This window comes from Agelaius phoeniceus, chromosome 21, assembly GCF_051311805.1.
Source record: "Agelaius phoeniceus isolate bAgePho1 chromosome 21, bAgePho1.hap1, whole genome shotgun sequence".
Classification (NCBI taxonomy): domain Eukaryota; kingdom Metazoa; phylum Chordata; class Aves; order Passeriformes; family Icteridae; genus Agelaius; species Agelaius phoeniceus.
In genome coordinates this window covers 9,204,317-9,227,948 of record NC_135285.1, presented here as the reverse complement: position 1 = coordinate 9,227,948, position 23,632 = coordinate 9,204,317, and the positions used below count along the sequence as shown (strand labels likewise).

General features: G+C 51.2%; 1 protein-coding gene across 4 annotated transcripts in view; it reads left to right on the top strand.

The window, feature by feature from the left end:
• GPSM1 (G protein signaling modulator 1) overlaps nucleotides 1-23,632 on the top strand; it is a 66,903-nt gene that overhangs the window by 12,327 nt on the left and 30,944 nt on the right. For all 4 annotated transcript variants that reach the window (XM_054646412.2, XM_077189150.1, XM_054646413.2 and 1 more), the window contains exons 2-9: nucleotides 7,604-7,825; nucleotides 8,260-8,395; nucleotides 8,844-8,986; nucleotides 10,076-10,199; nucleotides 11,887-12,002; nucleotides 12,854-13,009; nucleotides 15,231-15,339; nucleotides 17,746-17,872. In XM_054646412.2, the coding sequence (XP_054502387.2) occupies nucleotides 7,604-7,825; nucleotides 8,260-8,395; nucleotides 8,844-8,986; nucleotides 10,076-10,199; nucleotides 11,887-12,002; nucleotides 12,854-13,009; nucleotides 15,231-15,339; nucleotides 17,746-17,872 (1,133 nt within the window). The remainder of the gene's footprint in view (nucleotides 1-7,603; nucleotides 7,826-8,259; nucleotides 8,396-8,843; nucleotides 8,987-10,075; nucleotides 10,200-11,886; nucleotides 12,003-12,853; nucleotides 13,010-15,230; nucleotides 15,340-17,745; nucleotides 17,873-23,632) is intronic.

Sequence of the window (23,632 nt, the reverse complement as noted above, 5' to 3'; positions counted from 1 at the left end):
GAGGAGATGTCTGTACATCTCTCATTTATGGTTCTTCTGAATTTGGAAAGAACCCCCCACAATTGCCCATTTTCAGTATTATGTTTGACCTGAATGAGCTCCTCTATACTGGTGGGTGGTAGAAGCTGAATGGCATAAATAAAATAGGTAACAAATAAATCAATTATTTTCATTGTTTGGATGTGGATTAGGCAATCACTTAATTTTTCTAATGGATCTGGTAATTGTAACATGCTGGATTCTGCAGTATGTTTGTTTAAATCACAGCATATATTTATATATTTTAGTGAGAGATGTGTTGACCCAATTGCCAAAGTAAGTTTGTCCTGAAAAGTCTCTCAGCCTGCATGTCCTCTGCTGCTCTCTGGCTTCTGGGAGTGACTGAAGGAAACAGCTCTTCACTGCTGGTGAAACCATCCCCAGAGTGCTGTTTAATGGCACTGTGATGGATTAACCTCATTAAAGGTGCTGGTGTTGTTCAGGAAAGCAAAATACTCTTGGAAAACTCAGGAAGCTCCCTTTGTTTGCTGAGCTCGTTCCTCCGTGACCAAATAGAAATGTCTAAAACCCCATCCTGTTTCAGGTGCTGCTTTGCTGGTGCTCTGCAGGGCACATTTCAGGGGTCAGGAGCAGCCCAAACTGCTGGGTTTGTGTTTCTGGGGAGGAAAGAGCATCCTCAGGCATCAGCATCGTGACTCCACTTGTGTTTGGCAGGCTGGTGCTCCTGGCCTCTACATTTATTTCTGTTGTTCTCACATGGCTGCTGGTGGCTGGGTGTATGCCCTGCTGATGAGCTGTGCAAAGAAATTGTGTTCCAGGCTCATTTCATTCTCACTCTTATTGAAAGTGAGCTCTCCTGCACAGTTCTCCTTCAGAAAATTTGATCAGTTCATACACTTGGTGGATTCATAATAATTTTTTTTTTCCCGTTTGGGAGTCAGAACATGTTTTAATGAATTAATTTTCAAATTGATATCTCCTTAATCATCACTTCCTCAGACCCTGCAAAGTATTTGCATCTTATAATTTAAGTGCTTTGAAACTGGCTATCAAGTGAAACTGTTAACCAGGCTGAGATGAAATTCACATTTGCACCTTAATCTCGTCTGAGCATTTTCAAGTGCTGGAAGTTAATTACATCCATGGTAGTTCTTTGATACTTGACTAATTTTGGAGCACAATGACTTAAATTTCTGCTCATTGCCTGTTAGAAATTTCACTCCTCAGCTGACACAGAAAAATTTCCTTTTTGCTCTCTGTTCTTCCTGTGGGTCCAGCTGGATTTGTGGGCACCATTTGGGTCATGGATTCAGGATAATTGCTGCCAGTGTATCATTCACTGAGAGCCCAAACCTCCCAGGTGTGGGGCAGGTTTCTGCAGGTCAGGGATCTCTTCAGCTCCTGGAGTTTTGGGGGCTTTTCTTTGGTTGTTTGGTGTGTGCTGAGCTGGGAGCATCCCTGCCTGGATGGATGGGAGGGGCTGCACCTCATTCACCTCATTCCCCTTGGGAGGGAGGGCCTGGCAGAGGCTCTGGGGCTCCTTTCCCTTCCCTGCAGCTGACTCACAACAAGGCAGCATTTTCCCCCAGAGCCTCAGCTGCCTTTTTGAAAAATGGGGTAATTGCTGCCCTCGCACCTCTGCAAAATATTTTGGAGTCCTTAGGTTGAAGTTTCTGCACCTACCGACTCAGAGTCATAAAAAAACCAAGCAAATAACTCTGAAAGCAGCAAATAACTCTGAAAACAGCAAATAACTCTGAAAACAGCAAATAACTCCCATCTGTCCCCTGCTCCCCCATCCCCACAGATCAAAGCCACAGAGGTTGTGTAAGCAGGGGAGGGCTGGATGACTTTTGCTTTCCAGCAGGCAGTGGAGAGTTTGGATTTGGATTTCTGACAATGATGCAGCTTTTTGGAGCCATTCCCCATTGAAATGGGGTCTCATTCAGCACTGCTAATGAGAGGGTAAAGGCAGCTAAATACAGCTGTCTTCCTCAGTGGCATTTGGGATTTATTAGCAAATATGCAGTGGAATTGAATCCCTTGTAAGTACTCTGCAGCTAATGGTAGATAGCAATTAGCTGAAATGACTACTGTGGAGCACTGATGCTGCATCAGTGAGGGGACAGGAAATCTGCAGCCAGCACAGACCCAGCAGCTTCCAGAGCTCCCTGGAGTTTTTCCCTCTGGATTTTCTGTTTTGTGCCTTTAGCAAAAGCCTGCAGTGAAAATCGCTGGGTCTGGGCAATCCCCGGAGCTCCAGCTTGAGCAAACACTTCCCCAGCAGCAGGGAGAGTGTGGATATTGTTATTTTCAGCTCAGGGGTCACTGAAAGGACTCACTGCAGTGTTCCTAGCAGTGGAAGTGTGTGCAGTGGGAACCTCCTCCCCTCCAGATGTGCAGGCTCTGGCCCAGATGCTTGGAACCAGTTCAGAAGTTGGGGAGGACTGGGTGCAGCACTCGTGGTTTCATCTCTGACCTTTTCCTCTCCCAGCTCAACAGGAGGTTTTGTTTCCTTCCCCTCACTGATGGGGTGAGGGGTAGGTCAGGGTGTCCCAGGGGTTCTGCCCTTTGGCTGCAGGGGAAGCAGCTCCTGTGTGCTGTTTCCAGCTTCCAAAAGTGATTTGAACCAGGCTCATTTCCTGTAAATCTTGGTTTGTTTGTCACCCTCCCTGCCAGAAACAGGGGGAGTTTGAGAGAGAAACCTGCTTGTCAGGAGGGGATCAGTGCTGGGGATGTGATGTGGGTGGGAAGTGAGGGGCTGTGCTGGCCAGATCTGGATTTGGGAGAGAGATAATTGAGGATTTTCATTATTCTCCTGCCAGGTTGCTGCTGGGTGTGCTGGTGATGGAGAGGAGCAGTGTGGATAGGAGGGACTGAATGATGGATGTGCTGTGGCAAGGAGATGGTATTTGAGGGGAGGAAGATGAAATCACCTGGATTTAGGAGCAAGGAGTGGGATTTTCTTAAAGATTGGAGCTCATTGGGAGCAAGTGAGAGAGAGAGAGGCAGGTGTGGATGTGCTGGACCCTGCCTGGGGCAGAGTAAACTGGGAAAACTGCCCCAAACCCTTGGGAGAGTGCCCCAGGCAGAGAAGAGCAGTGCCTGAGGCTAAATGGGTACAAATTCATGTGAATAACTCAGCCTGTGCCTCAGGAGGGTCTGGAACAGCTTTCCTCAGGTAGGGAAGCAAAGGAAAATATTCAGGCCAGTCCCCATGAGTGGAGGGGACACATGCCCAAGGGTCTGAGGCCACCTGGCCCTGGTGGTTCAGAGCCATCAGCTCCCTCTCAGCTGCAGGAGCCATGCAGGGCTGGCTGAGGAAATTGCTGAAGGGGAATAATTCCCAGCTTGATTGACTGGCAGCACACCCTTAGAGAAAGTCATTATTTCAATGCATATTTAGTTTGTTAAGGCAGTGAATATGCATTTACACTGAGCACCTGGTAAATGTGATCCTTTTTTGGTTCAGAAGAAATGTTTAATTGCCCGTCAGCAGCGCTCTGGAATTAGATTTATTTTTGTACAAAACCTAATCAGATTGCAAGTAAGATGCTAAAATCTGTTGCTTTGCTAACTCAAATTAATAGAAATACTAAGGGGGATTTTTTTACTACTCTTGGTGGCTTTGATGGGTTTTTTCCTGCCTTACCTTCTGTCTAAAAGCCTGGAGTTTTGAGCTACACGAGGTCTGATTGGGAATGAGCTCTGCAATCGCCCCCACTAACATGAATCAAATATCTATAAATACCTTTCCTTTTCCCTTCTCTCCTTTTTTTAAAGGCAGTTTCACCTTGCAGGCAGGAAGGGTTTCTCTTGCCCTGTGATATTTGCAATATTTAAGGCAGCAGAGAGGTGACCCCAGGCTCTGTCTGGTGCCATGATGATTTTCTGTGTGCCCTGATGGAGTTGTTATCAGCAGTGACAGGTTGCTGTGAGTAAAGCAGCCCTGAGCAGGGTGTTGGGAGGTCTGGGTGTGTGGGGACCTCTATGAACACCCAATTATAATATCCTAATTATAGTGTTTGACAGCAGTCATGGTGATCACTGATAGTGGCACTGGTGGCACCTTGTGCAGTTCCCTTTATTCCTCACAGTGTCCTTGGCTTCCCCAGCACTCCTGGGACTGCCTCTGCCTTCTCCAAATTGCTGAAAACATTTGATATGTGAGAATCTTTGTATTTTACCTTTTCCAGAGGCACATTTTTGCAGTGGAGTCCTTTGAACAAGCCTGCAGCAGGCAAAAGGCAGCCTGTGCTCCAGCTCCTCGTTAGCACTGCCTGCCTGACAGTGATGGGTGACCCTGGGAATTCCTGTTCAAGGCTGCTCCTCCCGTTTTCCTCAGCTCTTTCTGCCTTCACATCAGTTATCCTTTAAAGAAAAACTCAAGGAGGAGGGAGGGAGGCCCTGCCCATGTTGGATTGGGCAGAGGTTTCCTCCTGTCACTGCACAGGAATGAGTGTGAGCAGTGACATCCCCTCCTGGGCTGAGGGGGACCCAGGATCTGCCACCCTCTCATCCCCCTGGCAGAATTCTGGGCAGATTGCTGAGGGCATCAGTGGCCAAACTCTGCATTTATGTGTGGCCCAGCCCCACTGCTGCCTCCTGCCAGTGGCTTTGGAGCTGTGGGTGTACAGAGAATAATGCACAGACAGCAGGAGAGGTAGGGCAGGGCTTGCACCCTGCTGTCATTGACTGTTTGCCCTTCACTGCCTGGTTCAGGGTTGTCCTTTCAGCTGTGTTTTATGGCTGGTTGAGCTGTGTGGGCTTTGGAAGCTTTTTAAAGTGGAATTTTAGCGTGTTGGAGTTTGTTCCTTGACCTGTAGTTGATTCCTCTGCCCTTGGCATTGTTTTCCTGTGTGCTTTTGAGGCTGAAGTGATTGAACTGCAGCAGAGGTGCTTCCCAAAAGCAGCTTTGGAGGGCAGGTGGGTTTTACAAGTGGGTTGTGTTCCTTTTTGCAATTGCAATCCCTGTTTGTTGTCCAAGGTAGAGAAGGTTTGGCAGAGCAGGATGCAGGGAAAAGCCTCCTGTGCCTTCCCCTTGTTTGCTCAGGTCCCAGGCTGAGCAGTGATGTTAATTAGATAAGTCAGATACTCTGCAGAGCAGCCTGTTCAAGGACAAACAGATTTTAATTAAGGGCTGTGTGCACTGGAAGGTCATGTCACTGCCTTGTGCCTGGGCAGTTTCTATGGGAGCACCAGGACTGCACCCACAGAGTGTGAGAGTGTCCCAGAGTGGGCTCTGGGCACAAAATCCACTTTGGCCCCACCCCTGCAATGTATACCTGGGTTTTGTTGCTGTGGGAATGGGAACCTTCAGTTCAAGCTCTTAAAATCACCCCAAAAATTCCACACAAGCTGGACAGCAATGCCATGGATTTGGGAAATTGGTCTGCACCCCAGTTTTTTGGACTGCTTACAGCTGGTGAACTCAATGTCTCAAAGACAACCTAGATATTGGAAAGAGTTTTGTTTGGGTTGAAATTCAAGCTCAGTTTGGGTTGAAATTCAAGTTCATATTAGTTTGTTTCAGTCTCTGCCACCTTCTAACTGAATCCAACATTAACTCTGGTGGAAGTGGCTCATGGCTGCGTTTCAGGTCCTCTCCAGATTCATCCCCACTAAGCTGCCTGAAGTTAATCCTGCTGCTTTGAGTACAAGCTGTTTCTTGCCTGCCTTCAGTCCCAAAGCTCCTTTTGCTTGGGATGTATCAGCAGAGACTTGTCAATACCTGAAGATGATGCAGGATCTACAAACCATGGATGTACCTTGGGACTGTGATGAAATTTTGGTGGGATCCCCGGGTAGAAACTCATTCTTACTAATTTTTGTGTGGTCTAGCATGAGGATCAGCAGAGAGAAGCTGAATGTTTTTAATCCTAATATTTTTATTCCTGCTATTGAACAGAAGCTGAGGCAAGGACAAATGCTGTGCTGGCAGCACAAGCAGCTTTCTTGTGTAAATAAAATAGCCACTCAAATGTGGGCTTTGCTTTGGAATGAAATGTTTGTGTGGGAGTTTGAGGTGGGAGCTCACAGGAGCTGCTTCACCACCCCCTTCTCCCTCTTGTGGCTTTGGGGACAGATGAACAGCGAGCCAGAAGAGGCCACAAGTGTGTTTGGAGGGAGAGTTTCAAACCAAGTCTTGTGCTATTTTTCTTTAGTTTGGCCAGTCCTTGTGGTTGTCCTGCTTTGGAGGATGCCAGGTGTTGTGTGTTTGGAGCCACAGGGAGCAGGGAGATCAGCAGGGAGATTGCCAGGGAAATGGGTTTGCATTTCAGGCAGCTCCTGAGCTGCTCCTGGAGGGGCTGCCTTTGTTTCCTGGCCTGGAGCAGCAGGAGCTGTGTCCTGGAGCTGCTGTGTGCAGGGTGGGTTGTCCTTGCTCTGCAGAGCCCCTGATGGCTGGGCTGGGGCTCCTGGGTGGCTCTGGGGAAGCATCTCCCAGGGCTCAGCAGGAAACTCCTGCAGGAGGAGTCAGCTGGGCCAGTTGTGCTCTTGGGCTGGGTACCACAAGCTTCTCCAAGTGCTCAGAACAGACTAGAAACCACCTGTGGGCATTTATTATCTCCTGAAACCACCTGTGGGCATTTATTATCTCCTGAAACCACCTGTGGGCATTTATTATCTCCTGAAACCACCTGTTGGCATTTATTATCTTCTGACAGAGCCTTGCTGTTCTGCCTCTGGACAAGGGAGCTCTGTATTTTTCTCAGATGTCCACCCTTGACCTAGATAGTTTTGACTTTTCAGGATAAATTGAGCAGAAAAAGAGCAAAGAGAAGCATCAGGATGGAGGAGCAGGAACATGCTGTGTCCATCCCCCTTGGGAAGGGGCTGGCTTTGCAGCAGGCAGGACATCTCCAGTGAAAGCTTGGGATAGGCATGGTCTAACAGGGACAGCTGTGGCTTAGGGAGGGCTTGGGGCACTCAGAGGGGAGTGTTTTCTGTCTCTGGAAGCAGTGTCACTGCTCACAGTGCTCTCTCTGACAGCATGCAGTGTGCCAGAGGCGTCAGAAAAGGCAGGGGAGGAAAGCTGCCCTGGAGGGAAATGTGCTGAGTGCCTGTGGAAAACCTGACAGCAGCAGAGTTAATGGAAAGCAGACACTGAGCTGGGAGCTGCTCAGCCAAGAAAATCTGCACAGTCCAGGCTTTTCTCTGGTATCCAGGAAAAACCTGTTACTATTTGGCTTCCCTCTCTGTTACCCCAGGGAAAATGGTCCAGGTATAAATTCCTGGGTGTATAATTCTGCAGCACCTGGAGGAGAACAGGTGTTAGTGCTGAGATGATTCCATGTCTTGGAGCCAGGAGCCCTGAGCTTCTTGTCCAGATTCCTGCTGGGAGCCCAGGGGCTGCCTTTGGCTGCTTGCAGATGTGGTCTGTAAATCAGAGAATCTTAGAATGGTTTGGGTTGGAAAGGACCTTAAAGACCCTCTCATCCCAAACCCCTGCCATGGGCTGGGACACTTCCATTGGAAGCTGGAGTCTGGATGCTCCAGGGGAAAATTTAAAGGTGTGCAGTGAACAAGCCCTGTAAGCACTGCAGGACAGAGTGGGAGCACTGCAGCCACACTCCTCTAGGAACAATTCCCTTGTTTTTGGCAGGATGGAGGCGTCCTGCCTGGAGCTGGCCCTGGAAGGAGAGCGCTTGTGCAAGGCTGGGGACTTCAAAGCTGGGGCAGCTTTCTTTGAAGCAGCAGTGCAGGTGGGGACAGAGGACCTGAAGACTCTCAGTGCCATCTACAGCCAGCTGGGCAATGCCTATTTCTACCTGAAGGAGTATTCCAAGGCCCTGCTGTACCACAAACACGACCTTACCCTGGCCAGGTGAGTGTGTCAGCTCTGCTTCATCCTCATCAGGCACAGCCCTGAGTGAGGGCAGGTTCTGTGGGGCCTAAACCCAGAAATACACATCCCAAACTGACTGGGATTGTCCTGTGGAGAACCTGGGACTCACCAAGGATGGGACAGCTGCCTTCAGAGCAGGGAGATAAAAAAAGGGATGTGGATGTGGGGAGGGTGCCTGGAGCCAAGAGCAGGGTCCACTTCTGTCCCCAGCACTCCCTACAATGACCTGCAGTCATTAGAGCAGTTCTGAAACAGCAAATTGGGAACAAGGATCTGCCTTCAGAATTGTGGAGCCTGTGGGAAGCTCTCCAGCCAGGTGTCTGTGCTAAGCTGCAGCTTAAATCTGCCTCCAGCAGGTAATTTTTATTTGGTGAATTAAAGTCTCTGAGCTCTTTAACATCTTCATCTTGTAGAACCATTGGGGACCGAATTGGAGAAGCCAAGGCAAGTGGCAACCTTGGGAACACCCTGAAAATCCTGGGGCAGTTTGATGAAGCTGTGGTTTGCTGCCAGAGACACCTGGACATTTCTCGGGAGCAGGGGGACAAGGTGATGCTTCCACAGGGAATATTTCCTGCTTTTAAAAATAACCTGTCTGCAGGTCAGTAAATGTGACCTGGTGAAGGTGAGCTTGGGGAGGAGCTGCAGGGGGAAGCTCTCCCTTCTGTCTGCCATCACACACCTGCTGCTGTGAGGGTGAAGATGGGGAAGGACAATGTGGGCTTGTGGATCTGAAAAATGGGAAAGGACAATGTGGGCTCATGGCTCTGAGAGATGGGGAAGGACAATGTGGGATTGTGGATCTGAAAAATGGGAAAGGATAATGTGGGCTCATGGTTCTGAGAGATGGGGAAGGACAATGTGGGCTCATGGTTCTGAGAGATGGGGAAGGACAATGTGGGCTCATGGTTCTGGCCATCTCTGCCCAGCAGTGCAGGGGTCCGTGCTGGGATGTGAAGTGTGACACTTTGCTGTTTCCTGTTCTTCCTCCCTGCAGGTAGGTGAGGCCAGAGCTCTCTATAATATAGGGAATGTTTACCATGCAAAAGGAAAGCATTTATCCTGGAACACAGCCCAGGACCCGGGCTACCTGCCTCAGGAAGTCAAGGACACACTACAGAAAGCTTCAGAATATTATGAGTGAGTATCCAAGCTTTGCCAGCCCCTTCTCCTGCAGGGAACAGGGCCACTGGCTGAGAATTTGCAGGTTGTAATAGATTAGGAATATTTCTCTGTGATGCCAAGCTGTGTTGGCAAATTAGTCTCAAGGAAGGTGAGGAAAGATCTTTTATAAAATCTGAGCTGAAATTCACGCTGGCATTGGCTTCGTGAAACTCCCTGTGGGTTGAATTGTGGTCATGCAATGAAGTGCAGCACTCTGCTGCTGGCTCCCAGCTCCTGTGGCCCCTGCTGCTCTCTGCTGGCCTCTGTGAGGATGGATCCCTGGGTGTCTCCATCCCCCTCACCCCAGGGAGGAGGCACTTTGGAGTCCTGGTTCTTGTGGAGGATCTGCACTTTGTCTCACCTGTCACAACCTTCCTTCCTTTTCCCAAATCATTTCAAAGATCAGTCATGTGCCACACGGGAAGGTCAGCACCAGAATTTGGGGCTTGTGTTTTCTCCTTGTGCTTCAGAGTTCTGCTTTCATGATGCAGTTTTTAAATAGGCTTTTTAAGTGAAGAGAGTGATAAGATCTTTTATCCCTTCCCTGATACCTGAGGATGTGTTAGGGTGGTGAGCTGTTCTTAGGCACTTTCTCCAAGGAGTGGTGCATGTGGCATAGCCAAGGGCTGAATTTGTGCCAGCGGTGAGTGCTCCACCATTCTCTGTGTGCTGTGTAAAGGGTATAAACAAGATAAAGAAATGCCAGGAGGCTCCCAGAGCAGAGCCCTGGCATGGCACTGTGGATTTTGCCTCTCTCCCTGCAGCAGGACAGGGAAATCTTCTTCCTGTGGCCCTGGTGCTGCAGTGAGGCCATTTCTGGTTTGATGTGGATGGATCAGAGCAGGTGTGTGAGCACAGGTGTGATTCTGCACAGAGCCACCCCCTGCCTGAGGGGACACAGCAGCAGGACCTGCACCCCTGGCTTGGCTTGAGCTGCCAGGGCTGTGCAGCACAGTCACCAGCCTGTCACCTGTGCCTGGGGGGGAAATGCCTTCTCCAGGGCTGCCTCTCCTTCCTTTCTGTGCAGGGCTGTGCCTCATGGATGCTCTGCCTGCTTTCTTTCAGGAGGAACCTGTCCCTGGTGAAGGAGCTGGGGGACAGAGCTGCACAGGGCCGTGCTTATGGCAACCTTGGCAACACCCAGTACCTCCTGGGCAACTTCAGTGAGGCCATTGCCTTCCACAAGGAGGTAGGAGACGCCTCTGCTCCTTCCCTGGGCCTGGCAGCAGCTTTCCTTCTCACCCCAGCCCAGCAAGCACAGGGAGAGGTTTCCCCCAGCTGTTCTCCTCCTCCTGTGGGACCCCAGGGTCTGCCCTGTTGTACCAGCTCACTCTGAGCAAACTCTGCCCTGTTGTACCAACTCACTCTGAGCAAACTCTGCCCTGTTGTACCAACTCACTCTGAGCAAACTCTGCCCTGTTGTACCAACTCACTCTGAGCAAACTCTGCCCTGTTGTACCAACTCACTCTGAGCAAACTCTGCCCTGTTGTACCAACTCACTCTGAGCAAGCTCTGCCCTGTTGTACCAACTCACTCTGAGCAAGCTCTGCCCTGTTGTACCAACTCACTCTGAGCAAATCTTCCTCCAGCCCCATCAGCACCTCGTGAGCAGCTTGAGGGAAGGGTGCTGTTGGCTTGGAAACCAAAGGAGGGATCCAAGGGCAAATTGCAGCTGGGTCTAGCAAGGAGGTTTTTTTCTGCTCTTAATTTGTCTCAGTCTAGATTTTAATAAATGCAAGCCATGAATTTAATTAAGCTGCTGAAAGAGCTGTTGATCAAGAATAAATGCTGCTTGTAGAACATAATAACTTTCTGCAAAGCTTTACAGGGAGGTGAGGTGACAAAGTCCCTGCCCCAATTCAAATGCAATTTAGCTTCTGTTGCAGAGTGTGTACCAGTTCCCATGCAGGGAAGGTGGAGATTCACTGCTCCTCTGGTTTTTAAATGCTGGGGGGACAGCACTGGGGTACTGTATTTGCTGGGTGCCTCGTGGCAGGAAGGAATGATGAATTTCACTCCATGTTCTTATAAGGCCAATTTATTATTTTATGATACTATATTATATTAAAAAATACTATACTAAAATATACTAAAAAACCAGAAAATATATTTACAGAAGGTTAAAAAGATACTAATGAAAACTTGTGACTCTTTCCAGGGCCTCAACACAGCTTGGCTGTAATTGGTGAAAGCACTCACACCAAAAACCAATTAAGCAACCACCTGTTAGATAAATAATCTCTAAACACATTCTACATGAGCAAAACAGAAGAGAAGCAAATGAAATAAGAATTTGCTTTCCTTTTTCTCTGAAGCTTCTCAGCTTCCCAGGAGCAAAATCCTGGGTTAAAAGATGTTTCAGAAAATATAACTGTGACACTGGGGTGCAGCATCACTCCCACTTTTCCAAGAGCCTTTCCTGATGCTGAGCTGCACAAGAGGGAGAAGTTTCCTGCTGCAGCCACCCTGCCAGGCAGGTTCAGCTCTGGCTGGGTGGGAGCTTTGCAGCTCTGGGAGCTGATCCCCAAGGAAGATTGTCACTGTCATATTTTCTGAAAAATCCCTTTGCCAGGATTTCTTCTCCTGGGAAGTTGAGAAGCCTCCGAGAAAAATGTAAATAATAATTAACTGATTGGCTTCTCCTGTGTTTAGCAGCTTTGGAATGTGGTCTGGAGATCGTTTACCAACAGGTGCACGTTTGATTGGTTTCACCTGAATTGTTTTAACTTAATGACCAACCACCATCAGCTGTGTCAGACTCTGAGGACTCAGATTCTCCCTTCCTCCTGGGGACCTCAGGAATCTGCCACAAGATGAGCTGCTGTGGGGCAGGGGGGTCAGTGCTGACAGAGCTGTGTGTGCTGTGTCTCTGCAGCGCCTGGCCATCGCCAAGGAGTTTGGGGACAAGGCCGCCGAGCGCCGCGCCTACAGCAACCTGGGCAATGCCCACATCTTCCTGGGCAGGTTTGACATCTCTGCTGACTACTACAGGTGAGTGCCAGGGGCTGCTCCTGCAGATCCTGAGCTGCCACAGCCGCCCCTCAGCCCCGGGGGCTGTGACAGGGGACCTGGGGTGGCAGGGCTGCTGTGGTGGCAATGCAGGGTTGTTGGGAAGGATGAAAATTTGACAAGAAATATCTCACAGATATGTGTGCTTAGCAGAAAGATTTTTAAATGTAGAGTCTGATGAAGGAATAGAGATGGAAGCAAGTTTTGATATAGAAGAAAAGAATTGCTGAGCCAGTCTCACTGGGATAACCAAGGAGGCAAAGGGTGTGTTGGTTAGAAGGGGTTTTTATGGCTTAGAGCAAAGGATAAACCCACCCCAAACAAGAAGACGTTTTTACCAAGCAGGAAGACAGCACAGGCAAACAAGGCAGCAAATGCTGCAGGTAGAAAAAAGGTCCAGAATTTTCCACTGCAAGAAAACTGAAAAACAACTTCTAGCTTAAACTGTAATGTACTAGTAAACTAAAAATGTACTAGCTTAAACTGTAATGTACTGGCTTTTAGTGATTGGAGAACAGTAACATGAATATGGTAATTATAGCAGTTATGATAGGCTATAGATAAAAGTTAAGGTATAGATTGGTCCTACTGTATTGAGATACTCAGCAAAGAAAAGTCTATAATGCATTGTAACCAAAACCAAAGGGTCTCCAGGCCTGCCTGCAGCTGGAGCTGACAGCTGTGGGCACAGCTCTGTCACCCACGACCCTGGCCTGCTGTAACACCTTGGATACAATAAACTGCATTTTGGAGAGCTGCTGGAGTCCCACATCTCTCATCTAGGCTCTTACACAGGCTGTTGCTCCAAGGGATGATTTCCCTGTTCCCTGCAGGAAAACGCTCCAGCTCTCCAGACAGCTCAAGGACCAAGCAGTAGAAGCCCAGGCTTGCTACAGCCTGGGGAACACGTGCACACTGCTTCAAGACTATGAGAAAGCCATTGAGTACCACCTGAGGCACCTGGTGATAGCACAGGAGCTGGGGGACAGGTAAGGGAGTGCCTCAGGTGAGGGTGGAGAGCCCTGACCCTTCTCTGACTTCTGTTCTCTCTTGCTGGGGTTAAGCACCAGTGATGTGTGTGCTCAAAAGGCATTAGAAATCTCTGAGCAGTCAGTCCTTAGTCCAATCATCTGTCAAAAACTTGACCTGATTCACCTTTCTCGTGTCACTCAAACCTGAGATTGTGCCCTCAATGCAGTGTCTGTGTGGGCTGAGTGAGATTTCTAATGAGAGGTGCTTCAAAAATTGCATCGTGCTCAGTGCCTTGCCTGTGCTGCTGCTGTGTTGTCCCAGGAGGGCCTCTAGAGAGCTCTCTTATGTTCCCAAAAGTTGTATTTCCCTTAAAAGCTGTGTGTTTAGGGCACACAAGCTGTGCCACTTTGCCCCATTGCTCTGGGTTGATGCTGGAAACCTCCATGTACAGATGATACTGCATAGAGAGCGTGCAGATGATGTATCTTGGTCTTGCTCCTCATTCTTTAGAAGGCCTGGCTTTCTAATTTTCCTTAAATTTTAATTTTTTTTTTGAGAGGTTGGTTCCTTTTTCCTGGCTGTTCTGCTCCTGAGCCCTCTGGCAGCTGCAGTGACTTTGCAGCCAGCTCGTTGAGCACGCTGCTGAATTCCCTGGGAGCCCGGGTGTCTTCCACTAGATGGAGCAGGGACATCAGGATGGGAGAGCTGTGCCACCACCCGGGCAGCCTCTGCTCGGGGCAGGCACAATCCCACCCAAGGGTGAATCATGCTGTGGGGGTGCAGGCCTGTGGGCTCCTGCATTTCTGGGAACACACCCTGTGAGCACAAGGTATTGAACAGGGTGACAAGAAAAACGGTGAAATGCTGATCAACCCGCCCAAACCTCTGAAAAGGGAGTTGCAGTCATGCTGAACCTCCCCCTGCGCCCCCAGGTGCTTTTTTTATCCCTTCTCCCCCCACATCTGCTCGTTTGCAGAGCTCAGGAGGCTCTGCCTGCTCCTGCAAACAGCTGCTGGAGCTCCAGAGAGCCGGGCTGGGGGTCTGGGCTGCCCAGGCTCCACATTGCCCTGCCATCCCTGGCTCCTGGAAACCAGCAGCAGGGCCCTGTGGCAGGCTGTGCCTGTGCTCTGCTGGCTGCAGTTTTGTGCTCTGAGTTCACCCTGGTGATGCAGTGCTGGGGCTCAGCTGGAGCTGCTGCCTGCCTGCCTGCAGTGTTCTCTCCCTGCTGGGTCAGCTCTGGGCTGCTGATGACGCAGAGCTGGGTGTTGCCTTCTGTCCTGGTTTAGGGCAAATTTGGGAGAGAATCTCCAGAAGGGGTCCCCTCCAGAAAGCAAACCCACACTGCCCCTCCCCACAGCTGGTTCGGGAAGGGTTCCTTGGAGAGAAGTGGAAAGAACCTGTTTATTTAACAGGCACAGCACCCCTAGCACACAGAATGAACAATACTGGGTGACACCACTCTGTCACTGCTCTGAAATGATGACAAATTCAGAAAGGCTCTCTGGGGGTGGTCACTCTGTTCTCAGTCCCTCCTGTGCTGGGGCAGCTGCTGCAGCCACAAGGGGCAAACTCTGGGTGTGTGCCAGGTCCCAGCCCCGAGCAGGTTTGAGTTGGTCCAAAAAGGGAAAGGAGAAACAGTCCAGGAAGAAATTTGGACTGTTAGCTAAACTAGCTAATGAGCAGAAGCAAGAGCAAGCAGAAGCAAGAGTGAGAGCAAAGCAAAAAGCAAAAGCAGCGCCATGCACTGCCCTGTCTGTGTGTCCTGCCAGCTATGGGGAAGCAGCTGATAGCAAAACCAAAACAAAACTTTCACCCTTCAGAGCCAGTCCTGAAGGCACAGAACACGATATCCAGCATCAACAGAACACACAAATGGGGATACAAGCATCATAACCTCACCCTAGGACACATTCTCTCTGTGCAGCTCTGAGAGGAGCCCTGGTTGTGTGAGGTGGGAGCTGGGCAGGGGCTCTGGCTTCTCCTCTCAGGCTGGGGCTCACCAGTGAAGCCAAAGCATGCTGGCCCTTGCTGCAGTGCTTGCAGTTTGTCCTGTGGGTGCTTCCCCTGCTGTTCATCCCCAGTGTAAGAAGAGTTGAAGATGTCCAGCTCGCTTCATTTTCAGTGTAGAAGCTCTGTGGAGCTGGAAGCAGAGCAGGGAGCCTGGCAGTCAGTGCTCTCCAAGAGGCCCTGCTGGCTTTGCCCAGCATTTCTGTGCTTTGACAGTTTGCTGTCCTGCAGGGTGGGAGAAGGAAGAGCCTGCTGGAGCCTGGGAAATGCCTACGTGTCCCTGGGGAGCCACGAGCAGGCTTTGCACTTTGCAAGGAAACACCTTGAAATCTCCCAAGAGGTAAGAGAGGCTGGTGCAGACCAGAGGGAGCCTGTGACCCCTGCTGAGAGCAGGGCTGTTCTATGCCAATAAGATATATTGGTGCTCTCCCTGCTCTGGAAAGCCCTTTCTCTGTGCTGGTTCAGTTCTCAGGAACTGCAGAGCTTGGCTGGAAAACACTCTCTTGATGGGAGGCTCCCAGCCTTGCCCTTGATTACAGCAAGTGTGTGAGCTGCACTTTGCTCTTAACCCAAGTTCTGGGTGAGAAAGGAGCTGGGGACTCATGCACTGGCTGGCCAAGGTGCTGTGCAGTGCCCAGGGTGTAAGATCCCACCTTGCTGAGCCCAGGGAGGTTCCAGCTGAGCTGGAGCTGCAGTGGATGCTGTCCCTGGGTGCACACAGCCAGCCTGCAGCCAGCCCTGTGCCACTGCCACCCCTCTGTGTGCAGCTGCTCTGCTTTCACCTTGGCCTGGCCCAGCTCTCTGCAGCTTTCCTGCCATTTTCAGGTGGCTCAGAAGTGCAGAAAGCCAGAATTCCACTGTTTGCTCTTTTCTGTGTGTTGAGGAAATCGGCTGTGGCCTCTTTAGTCTTCCCCAGATGAAGAAATTTCCCTCTTGAAGCACTAGTTGAAATCACCATCTGTAAGTGTGCTGGGTGTTCTCCTGCCTGTCTCTTAGGGTGGCTAAATCTCTGAGTAGGGCTGACACAGCAGCCTAATTACAGATTTAATTATACTTATCAAGCACACAGAAATTCTGTTCTTTGGCCCTGCACATTCTAGGACTTTCCCAGCTCTGCTCAGGCTGGGGCTGAGTTCTCAGAGCCAGGCATCAGCTGGGGGGCCCTGGGAGGATCAGCCCTGGTGGTCCTGGGCCTTTGGGGGATGGAGGGGAGACCCAGCAGGGTGGGGGTCCCAGTGTTGTCATTGCAGGGTGCTGGCTGTGGCTCCAGCTGTGCCAGCAGTGGGTTCCTCAGGGCAGGTGGCTGATGAAGTCCCCCCATCATGAATTATGAGAGACTGTCCCTTTGACAAGCACCAGGATTTTGGCCAGGAGAAACCTTTTGGAATCCAACCTTTTCAGGCTGATGTTCATAACTCACTTCTCATCACCCTTCTTCCCAACAAAAATCTAATGGTGGCATTTGAATCCAAATGAAACCAGCTCAGGGTAACCACATGGAAACTGCTGCAGATTGATCAGAAGTTACTCACAAAATCCCACTGGAATAAAGGATATTTACCTAAAAACCCTGGAAGCTGCCTCTGCACTGGAATATTTTTGTCACCTCAGAGTGCAGCTCCTGGGAGGCTGGGGGCAGGAACCAGGGCTCTGCTCTGTGTGTGTGTGTGTGGCAGGTCCTGCCCGGGGTCATTGTCCTGCCTGTCTGTTCCTGGTTGTTAATGGGGCTTTGGAGATGATCTGAACTGAGTGGAAGTCAGGGAAGCACTTAATAAATGAGCATCAAGGACTGTAAGACCTAACATGGACATAGTCATTTCTCTGGAGATGATGTCAACAGCAAATCTCCTGTAATTGGCAGGGGGATTTATGCCTGGTGATAAGCTCTTTGATCTGCCTCCCTTTACTGGAGCTTGGGGCTTTGTCATAAATAATGTGGGGATTTATGGGTTTGTTCCATGCTGCAGACTATGGCAGGGGACACAAAGGAGCTGTTGCCAGGCATTTAACAGGAGTTGGCCTCTCCAGGGGAACAGACAAGGCCTTCCTCTGTCACACAGGCTGCTCCTCCTCTGAAGATGAGAGGCTGTTTCTGGGTGACCTCTGTGGTGTGCAGCACAGCCATTCTCTGCTTGGCTTAAACTTTGAGGAGGATCCAGTGATGTGTCCCACAACTCCTCATTTTAAGATCCCTGTCCAAACGTGTAACATCAGCTTCCTTGGCCTCAGGCCAGCAAGAGGTGGGAATTGGGGGAAATGTGGACTTTGGAAGGGATTTTTGGAGCATTGTGTGGGTGGATCACTAGGAACAACTCGAAGTTGTATGGCTGTGAGCCAGGAGAGAAGGGCTCCCGGGGCCCTGGTGTGCCCACGTGGCTGACGGCAGCGTGGTGTCTGTGCTCAGTAACTATGGAAATCCTTGGGGAAGGGGCCTGGGAGTTCCAGGGCTCTCTGCCAAGCTCTGTGTGCCTACAGGACAGCCCAGATGAGCCCTTTTAGGCTCAGTCCTGGGGCAGTGGGCAAGCTGAGCCCTCTCAGTCCTTGCACTGAGCTGTTGGAGCTGCAGCACGGCGAGCACAGACCCTCTCCCAAATTATCCCTGGGGAATAGTTCTGGAGAGCTGTGTGGCCTCTCAGGTGTCTCTGTGCTGGATTTTGGGCTGGCACTGCCAAACCCTGGGCCGGGGGCTGTGTGTTTGGAGCAGCCCAAGCCTTTAACCAGAGCCCTGTTGGTTTTCCTGCTGCAGATCGGGGACAGGAGCGGGGAGCTGACGGCGCAGCTGAACATGGCCCAGCTCAGGGCAGCCCTGGGCCTGGGCCCTGGCCAGGAGGACCTGGCTGCAGCTCATCCCTACCCTGGCTACGAGGCACAAGGTGAGTTCCTGGCATTTTGGTGGCCTTGGGAAGTCAGGAATCAGGTGGTGTGGGGAGGGGAAGGCGTTTGCAAGTGGGCAGGAAATGGAAATGCTAGAGTAGAATAAGGCTGTGGAGTGAGTGCCTTCACCCCAAAGGGATGTTTGCCCTGTGCTTTCCACAAGCTGCAAAGGCAGGAAATGGTCCACAAAAAATAGCACAGAAGGAGTTAATGGAATTAATCTGCATTGGGAATGGAATTCCACGTGCCATGCAGCAAACCAGCTTTTGTATCTTTTAAAGCTCTGCAGGGCTCTTTTCTCTGATTTGACTGATACCTGAGGCTTTCAGGAGTGACTGGCAGGGATTTTTGGCTGCTCTTGTTCTGCTCTTGTTCTGATGAGCAGCCAGTAACAAGCCCAGGGCAGGGGCTGGAGGCAGGCTGGGACCATCAGCACACACTGGGTGACAGGAGCACCTGCAGCAGTGCTGAACGTGGAAAGAAGATGTGGCAACACTTGGTCACAGCAGCCAGAGTGGCTTTACTGGGCTCTGGGTCACTGCCTGTGCTGCCAGGGTGGCACAGCCAGGCCCCCACAGTGCTGCCAGGACTGTCCTGGACTGCCCACTGCCCACGGGTGGTGCCTGGCACTGGCAGCTGGCAGCCCCGTGCTGGGGCAGAGTTATTAATGCACACCCTGCATCCCAGGAGGTGTCACTGATTAAATGTGACCTTGTGGCACGGGCACACCGCCCTGTGGGTAGCACTGACGGGGAGGGGATGATGCTGGGGCTGAGGCACTGTGCCCTGGAGGGGAAGGGGAGGATGGCTCTGTGTGTGTGTGTGCCTGTATTGATCTCACATTGATAACCTCAATTGATCTCACATTGATAACCTCAATTGATCTCACATTGATAACCTGCTGCCTCACTGCTGGAGCTTCTCCTGGCAAGGGGAGGGAGCCAGCAAGTCCTGCCATGCCCCACTGGAGCTGAGCTGCTGCCTCAAATGCTGTGGGGGCCACAGCAGCCCCCCAGCTCCCTGTGCACCTCTTCTCCTCTTGTAACTCCTGCAGAACTCGTGCCTGGCATCTCCTCAGGGGCTTCCTTCTGGCAGCTGACTCTGCTGTGAGAGGGGAGAGGAAATGAGCCTCAGTGCTGGGGCTGTGTCTGGACCACAGGAGGTGTGGATGTGGCCCACGGGCTGCTCAGTGCCCTCTGCAGATCCAGATGTGCCGTGTTAACATCTGGAGGCAGCAGTGGTGTTTCTGCCAGAGGCAGAGCTGTGCAGGTCTGTGGGATCCCTGGAGGATGGGAAGGGGCTCAGCAGCTGCAGGCAGAGCTCTGGAGGCTGCAGTGACCCCGTTAATCCGTGGTGCTCTCGCTCGCATTCCCAAGGCTGGGGCTGTTTGTTGAGAGAAGGACAAAGTGTTCTTGGGAGGAGGAACACCAGCAAACAACTGGGATTTGCAGTGCAGGGAGAGAAGGATCTGGAGAGCTGATTTCCCCTCTCCAGGTCCTGGGAATCTGCTGGGGATGTGAAAATCAGCTCTGTGTTGTTGGGCTGGGGCCACAGGGAGGGAGTGTGAGGTCACACCTGGCTGAGCTCTCCCTGCTCTGCAGGTGGGGAAGGGGCTGGCCCTGTCACAGGAGGCACAGCCTGCAGAGAGGAGCCTGACTCCTTCATTTCTCCTTAGCTTTTATCCTTTTCAGCTCTCTTATTCCAAACTTCACTGGAGGATGAGAGGCCACCAATGTGTCTCTGAGCCCTTGAGGGGAGGGAGATGTATTTTATGACTGCCAGAAATTTTGGTACCCTCCTGTGCACCTATTAAATGATTAGAAGAGCATAATTTTTTATATTATTAATAGCAGCAATTTCCAGCCAGAGGAACATCTGTTTCTGTAATAGGAAGCAGGTGAGGGAGTTGAGATTGGAGTTGGCTCCTGAACCAGCAGTGCCTTTTGATGTTGACAAATCTCATGGTGAGGAGAGCTTTCCACCTTTTTATTCCATTCCGATTCTTTTTCCTGCTTAAGGTTGCAAAATGGCTGCACATTCCTAAGGATGCTAAAACCCTCTGATTAGGCAAATGTGATTAAACACATCAGTTTCATCAGGCAGGTACAGTAAAGCTTCCTAGCAGAGGCTGGGCCAGGTTTTCACTGTGGTGTCCTTCACAGGTTCCTTCCTGGTCATTGCCCTTCCCTGGGCTCTGGGGGTGGAAGGAGTGCCTGATGTTTCTCTCTGCTCTTCTGGCTCCCCTTGCTGAGCTCTTGATGATTTTAATTAATATTCTGAGAGTATTTGGATGTCAGAAGACAAAGCTGGAGGCTGGGGAAGTGGGGCAGGGCTGCAGAAGTCTTGTGAAAGCAGCGACCTTGTTGAGAAAGGCAAACACAGAGAGCTTAAAGCAACAAACTGAGGGAGGCTGGAGAGAAGCTGGAACACCAAGTAAATAAACAGGGGCTGGGTTTGCTTCTCCAAACAACCAAAAATGTGGCCCTGAATAAATCTCCTTCTCTTTCACACACTGCAGGCTGAGAGTTGAGTACTGGTAGGCTTTGCCTTTGGAGAGAATGAAGGACTTTTCTGTGGCTCCATGGGGTTGTTTTTAGGGGTGAAGGCAACCAGGGTGAGAATCAGCACTGGGGGATGTCCTGGGGTGCAGACAGACAGACAGACAGCACTGGTGCCCTTTTGAAGATGAGGTGAAGCTGCAGATCTGCTCTGTGAGGAGCAGAGTTCCCACCATGGACTGGGAGCTCTGAGCTGTCCCTGGTCCCAGCCTGGGAGGGGAATCAGGGCTGGGGCTGCTGCCCTGATCCTCTGGGGGATCCTGCCCAGCTGGGAGGGGGCACAGGGACAGGGATCCCCCATGGGCTGGGGGCACACAGCAGCCCTGGCCCCCTCAGTGCCTCTCCACAGTGAGAAATAGCTCTGGGCTGCTTTTTTTCTGCTCTCCTCAGCCCCAGCCATCCCTGCTGGCAGCAGCAGAGGCAGGAGACACCAAACAACCTCTGCTGGCAGCTGGCAGTGGGTGGGGAGGCTGCAGGTGTTGAGGAGGCGCTGGCATGGGGATGATGCTGGCTCTGGCAGGGTTTCTGTGCTGTTTGCAGAGCACAGACCCCTCTGCCCTGCTGGGAGCAAAGCCAGTGCAGGGCTGTGGTACAAGGTGGTCTCACAGCTCTGAGGCATTGCTGGGATGTTGGGCACGTCTTTGGTTTTGATTTTGGTTTCCCCACGCACATGCAGTGGGCATCAGCTTTTCTGTTTTTAGGGGTGAAGGCAGCCAGGGTGAGAATCAGCACTGGGGGATGTCCTGGGGTGCAGACAGACAGACAGACAGCACTGGTGCCCTTTTGCAGATGAGGTGAAGCTGCAGACCTGCTCTGTGAGGAGCTGCCTGTGCCCAGCATGGATTGGGAGCTCTGAGCTGACCCTGCCTGGCCAAGGCTGGAATAAGGCTGACTTACAGGTAAAGCCTGGTCAGTTGGGGTCAAAGGAGGAGCCTGACTCCCCTCTCTGCTGATCTCCTGCATGAGGCTGCCCTGCCTGTCTGGGGCTCCATGCTGGGATTGCTCATCCTGTGTGTTCTGCAGTGGGCACAGCACCCCACTCCTTCCTGAGCACTGCTCAGCTCTGTGGGGCTTTGATTGTGGGGCTCTGCATCCTCAGTGCAGTTTGGAGCTCATCTCTTCACAGGAATCTTTGAACCCTTGGATCAATCAGACTGGAATAGAAAAAAATCTGCTTTTATGTTTTCCAGCCTGTTTGTCTTTGTTTGTTTGCTCTCTTTAAATATCTTTGAAGTACCTAGAAAGTGTTTAGGGCTGATAAACCAGGCAGGATTGACCATCCCTGTGCTGATGCAAGCAGGGAGGGGGTGATGCTGCCCGGCCACAGGGATGTTCCTTCCCTGTAGTTTGCTCCATCTTCCTGCAGCAAACTGTCAGCTGGGAGCTGTGGCAGTGTGAGAGCAGCATCTTGCTGACAGCAGGCCAGCCCTGCTCCCTCAGGCTGTGATTTCACTGTCTGGGAAGCATTTGCCTCCCCTGGGGCAGGGCTGGGGTCACATCCCCAGCATGGAACCTGCCCAGTGCCCTCCAGTCACACTGAGCAAGGGCAGCAATGTAAAGTGCTTCATGTTAAATCTCCTCAGCTGGATTTGATTTTTCCCAGGAGCTGCTGGGCTGCATCTCAGCCCTTTTTTTTTTCATTGTGAAAAGGAGAGCCTGAGGCTGTGCTGGTTAATTGTGCCTGCTGAGGCAGGGGTGATGGATGGATGAGGTGCTGCAGGAGCAGAGTGGCTTTTGGCCAAGGGGAAGGGAGGGTTGGTGGGCTGGTGGCTTTGCTGTGCTCCAGCAGGGGCTCTCAGGGAGAAAATGCCATCCATCCATCCATCCCTCCATCCCTCCATCCTTCCCCTTCTGCAGTACCTGGAAATAGGAGTGTTTCTGAACACTTTTGGGGGGCCAAAATACCTGTCAGTGTGGCCCTTCAGGGAGCAGGGCAGGAGAGCTGCTTCCACAGGGCTTCTGCAGTGAAGATTCAGGATTCTCAAGGATGCCTCCTCTTTATAATGAGTTTTTTTTTCTAAATCTTCTGCTGTTACAGCTGTGAAGTCATTCCAGCAGCACTGGTGGGGGGATGAACCTCTGAGTCATTTGGATTTTAAACTCAGTAATTTAGCACTCACTTCAGACTGCCCCAGTATTGGCTTTAGGAAGTTTTAAGATGCTCTTCCTGAGTATTTAACGTTCCTCTCTCATCCTGCTGTGTCCATGAGCCTCCTTCCCAGCACTGGTGTCAAATACAGCAGGAGTTCTTGGCTCACAGCAGAGGAAATGCTCCAGGACAGGAGAAGGTGATGTTGTGCTACTGAAATTTGTTTTATCTTGATGCCAGGGGAGATGGCAAGAGCAGGAAAAGAGGATGGGGAGCAGGCCAGTTGTTGAAGCCTGTGGCAGGGCAGGCACAACGTGGCTTGTGGCAAAGCCACGCATCCAATCAAGATTAAATCTCTTGTTGTGGGGAGGGAGAACTTCTTGGAAACCATTGGTTCTGGGAAGGCTGAAGTTCCCTTTGGCTGCAGTTGCAGACTCCAGCAGCACTCCCAGCTCTGCTCTGCTGTCTGGTTCCTTCCCAGACAGTTTTCCCTGGAAGCTGCAGGGTAGGAAATGCCCTGGCTGTGATGCTGCTCTGGCCTAGAGCACAGCACTGCCCTTAGGAACAAGACTCCTCTGCTTGCTGCGCCTTTTATGCAGCACAGAGCACGAAAAGAGAAGGAGGAAGTTTTCTTTCTTGCCCAGCTAGAATTCCTTTTTCTCTCCTAAAGCTTTCTGTGTGGATGGCCACGGTGTGCTGTGAGCAGGGCAAGGCCAGACCCTCAGCAGAGTCCCTGCCATCCCTGGGGTGACCTCAGGACCATTCCCTGGCAGGGACCAACCCTTGGACAGCCAACCTTGGCTCAGCAAAACCCGTGGCAGAGCTCAGGAGCCCAGTCCAGCATGGGCAGCATGTTCTGGGAGCTGCTGGCTGATCGCAGGAGGAGGGATCGAGTCCATCCCCCCTCTTCTTTTGAGGATTTTCCTGTGGGTGTTTGATGGCTGCTAAGCTGACACGTGGCTGCTCCTTCTGTGCCCTCCCTGAGTCAGTCTGGAGGACAGGAACGTGTCCTTGGGCTTGTCTGGCTGCTGGAGATGTTGCCCCTGTTAATTATTGCGTGTCACTTTTAGCTTTTGATCTCTGCTTGCTCAACACCAGCTGATAATGGCTGG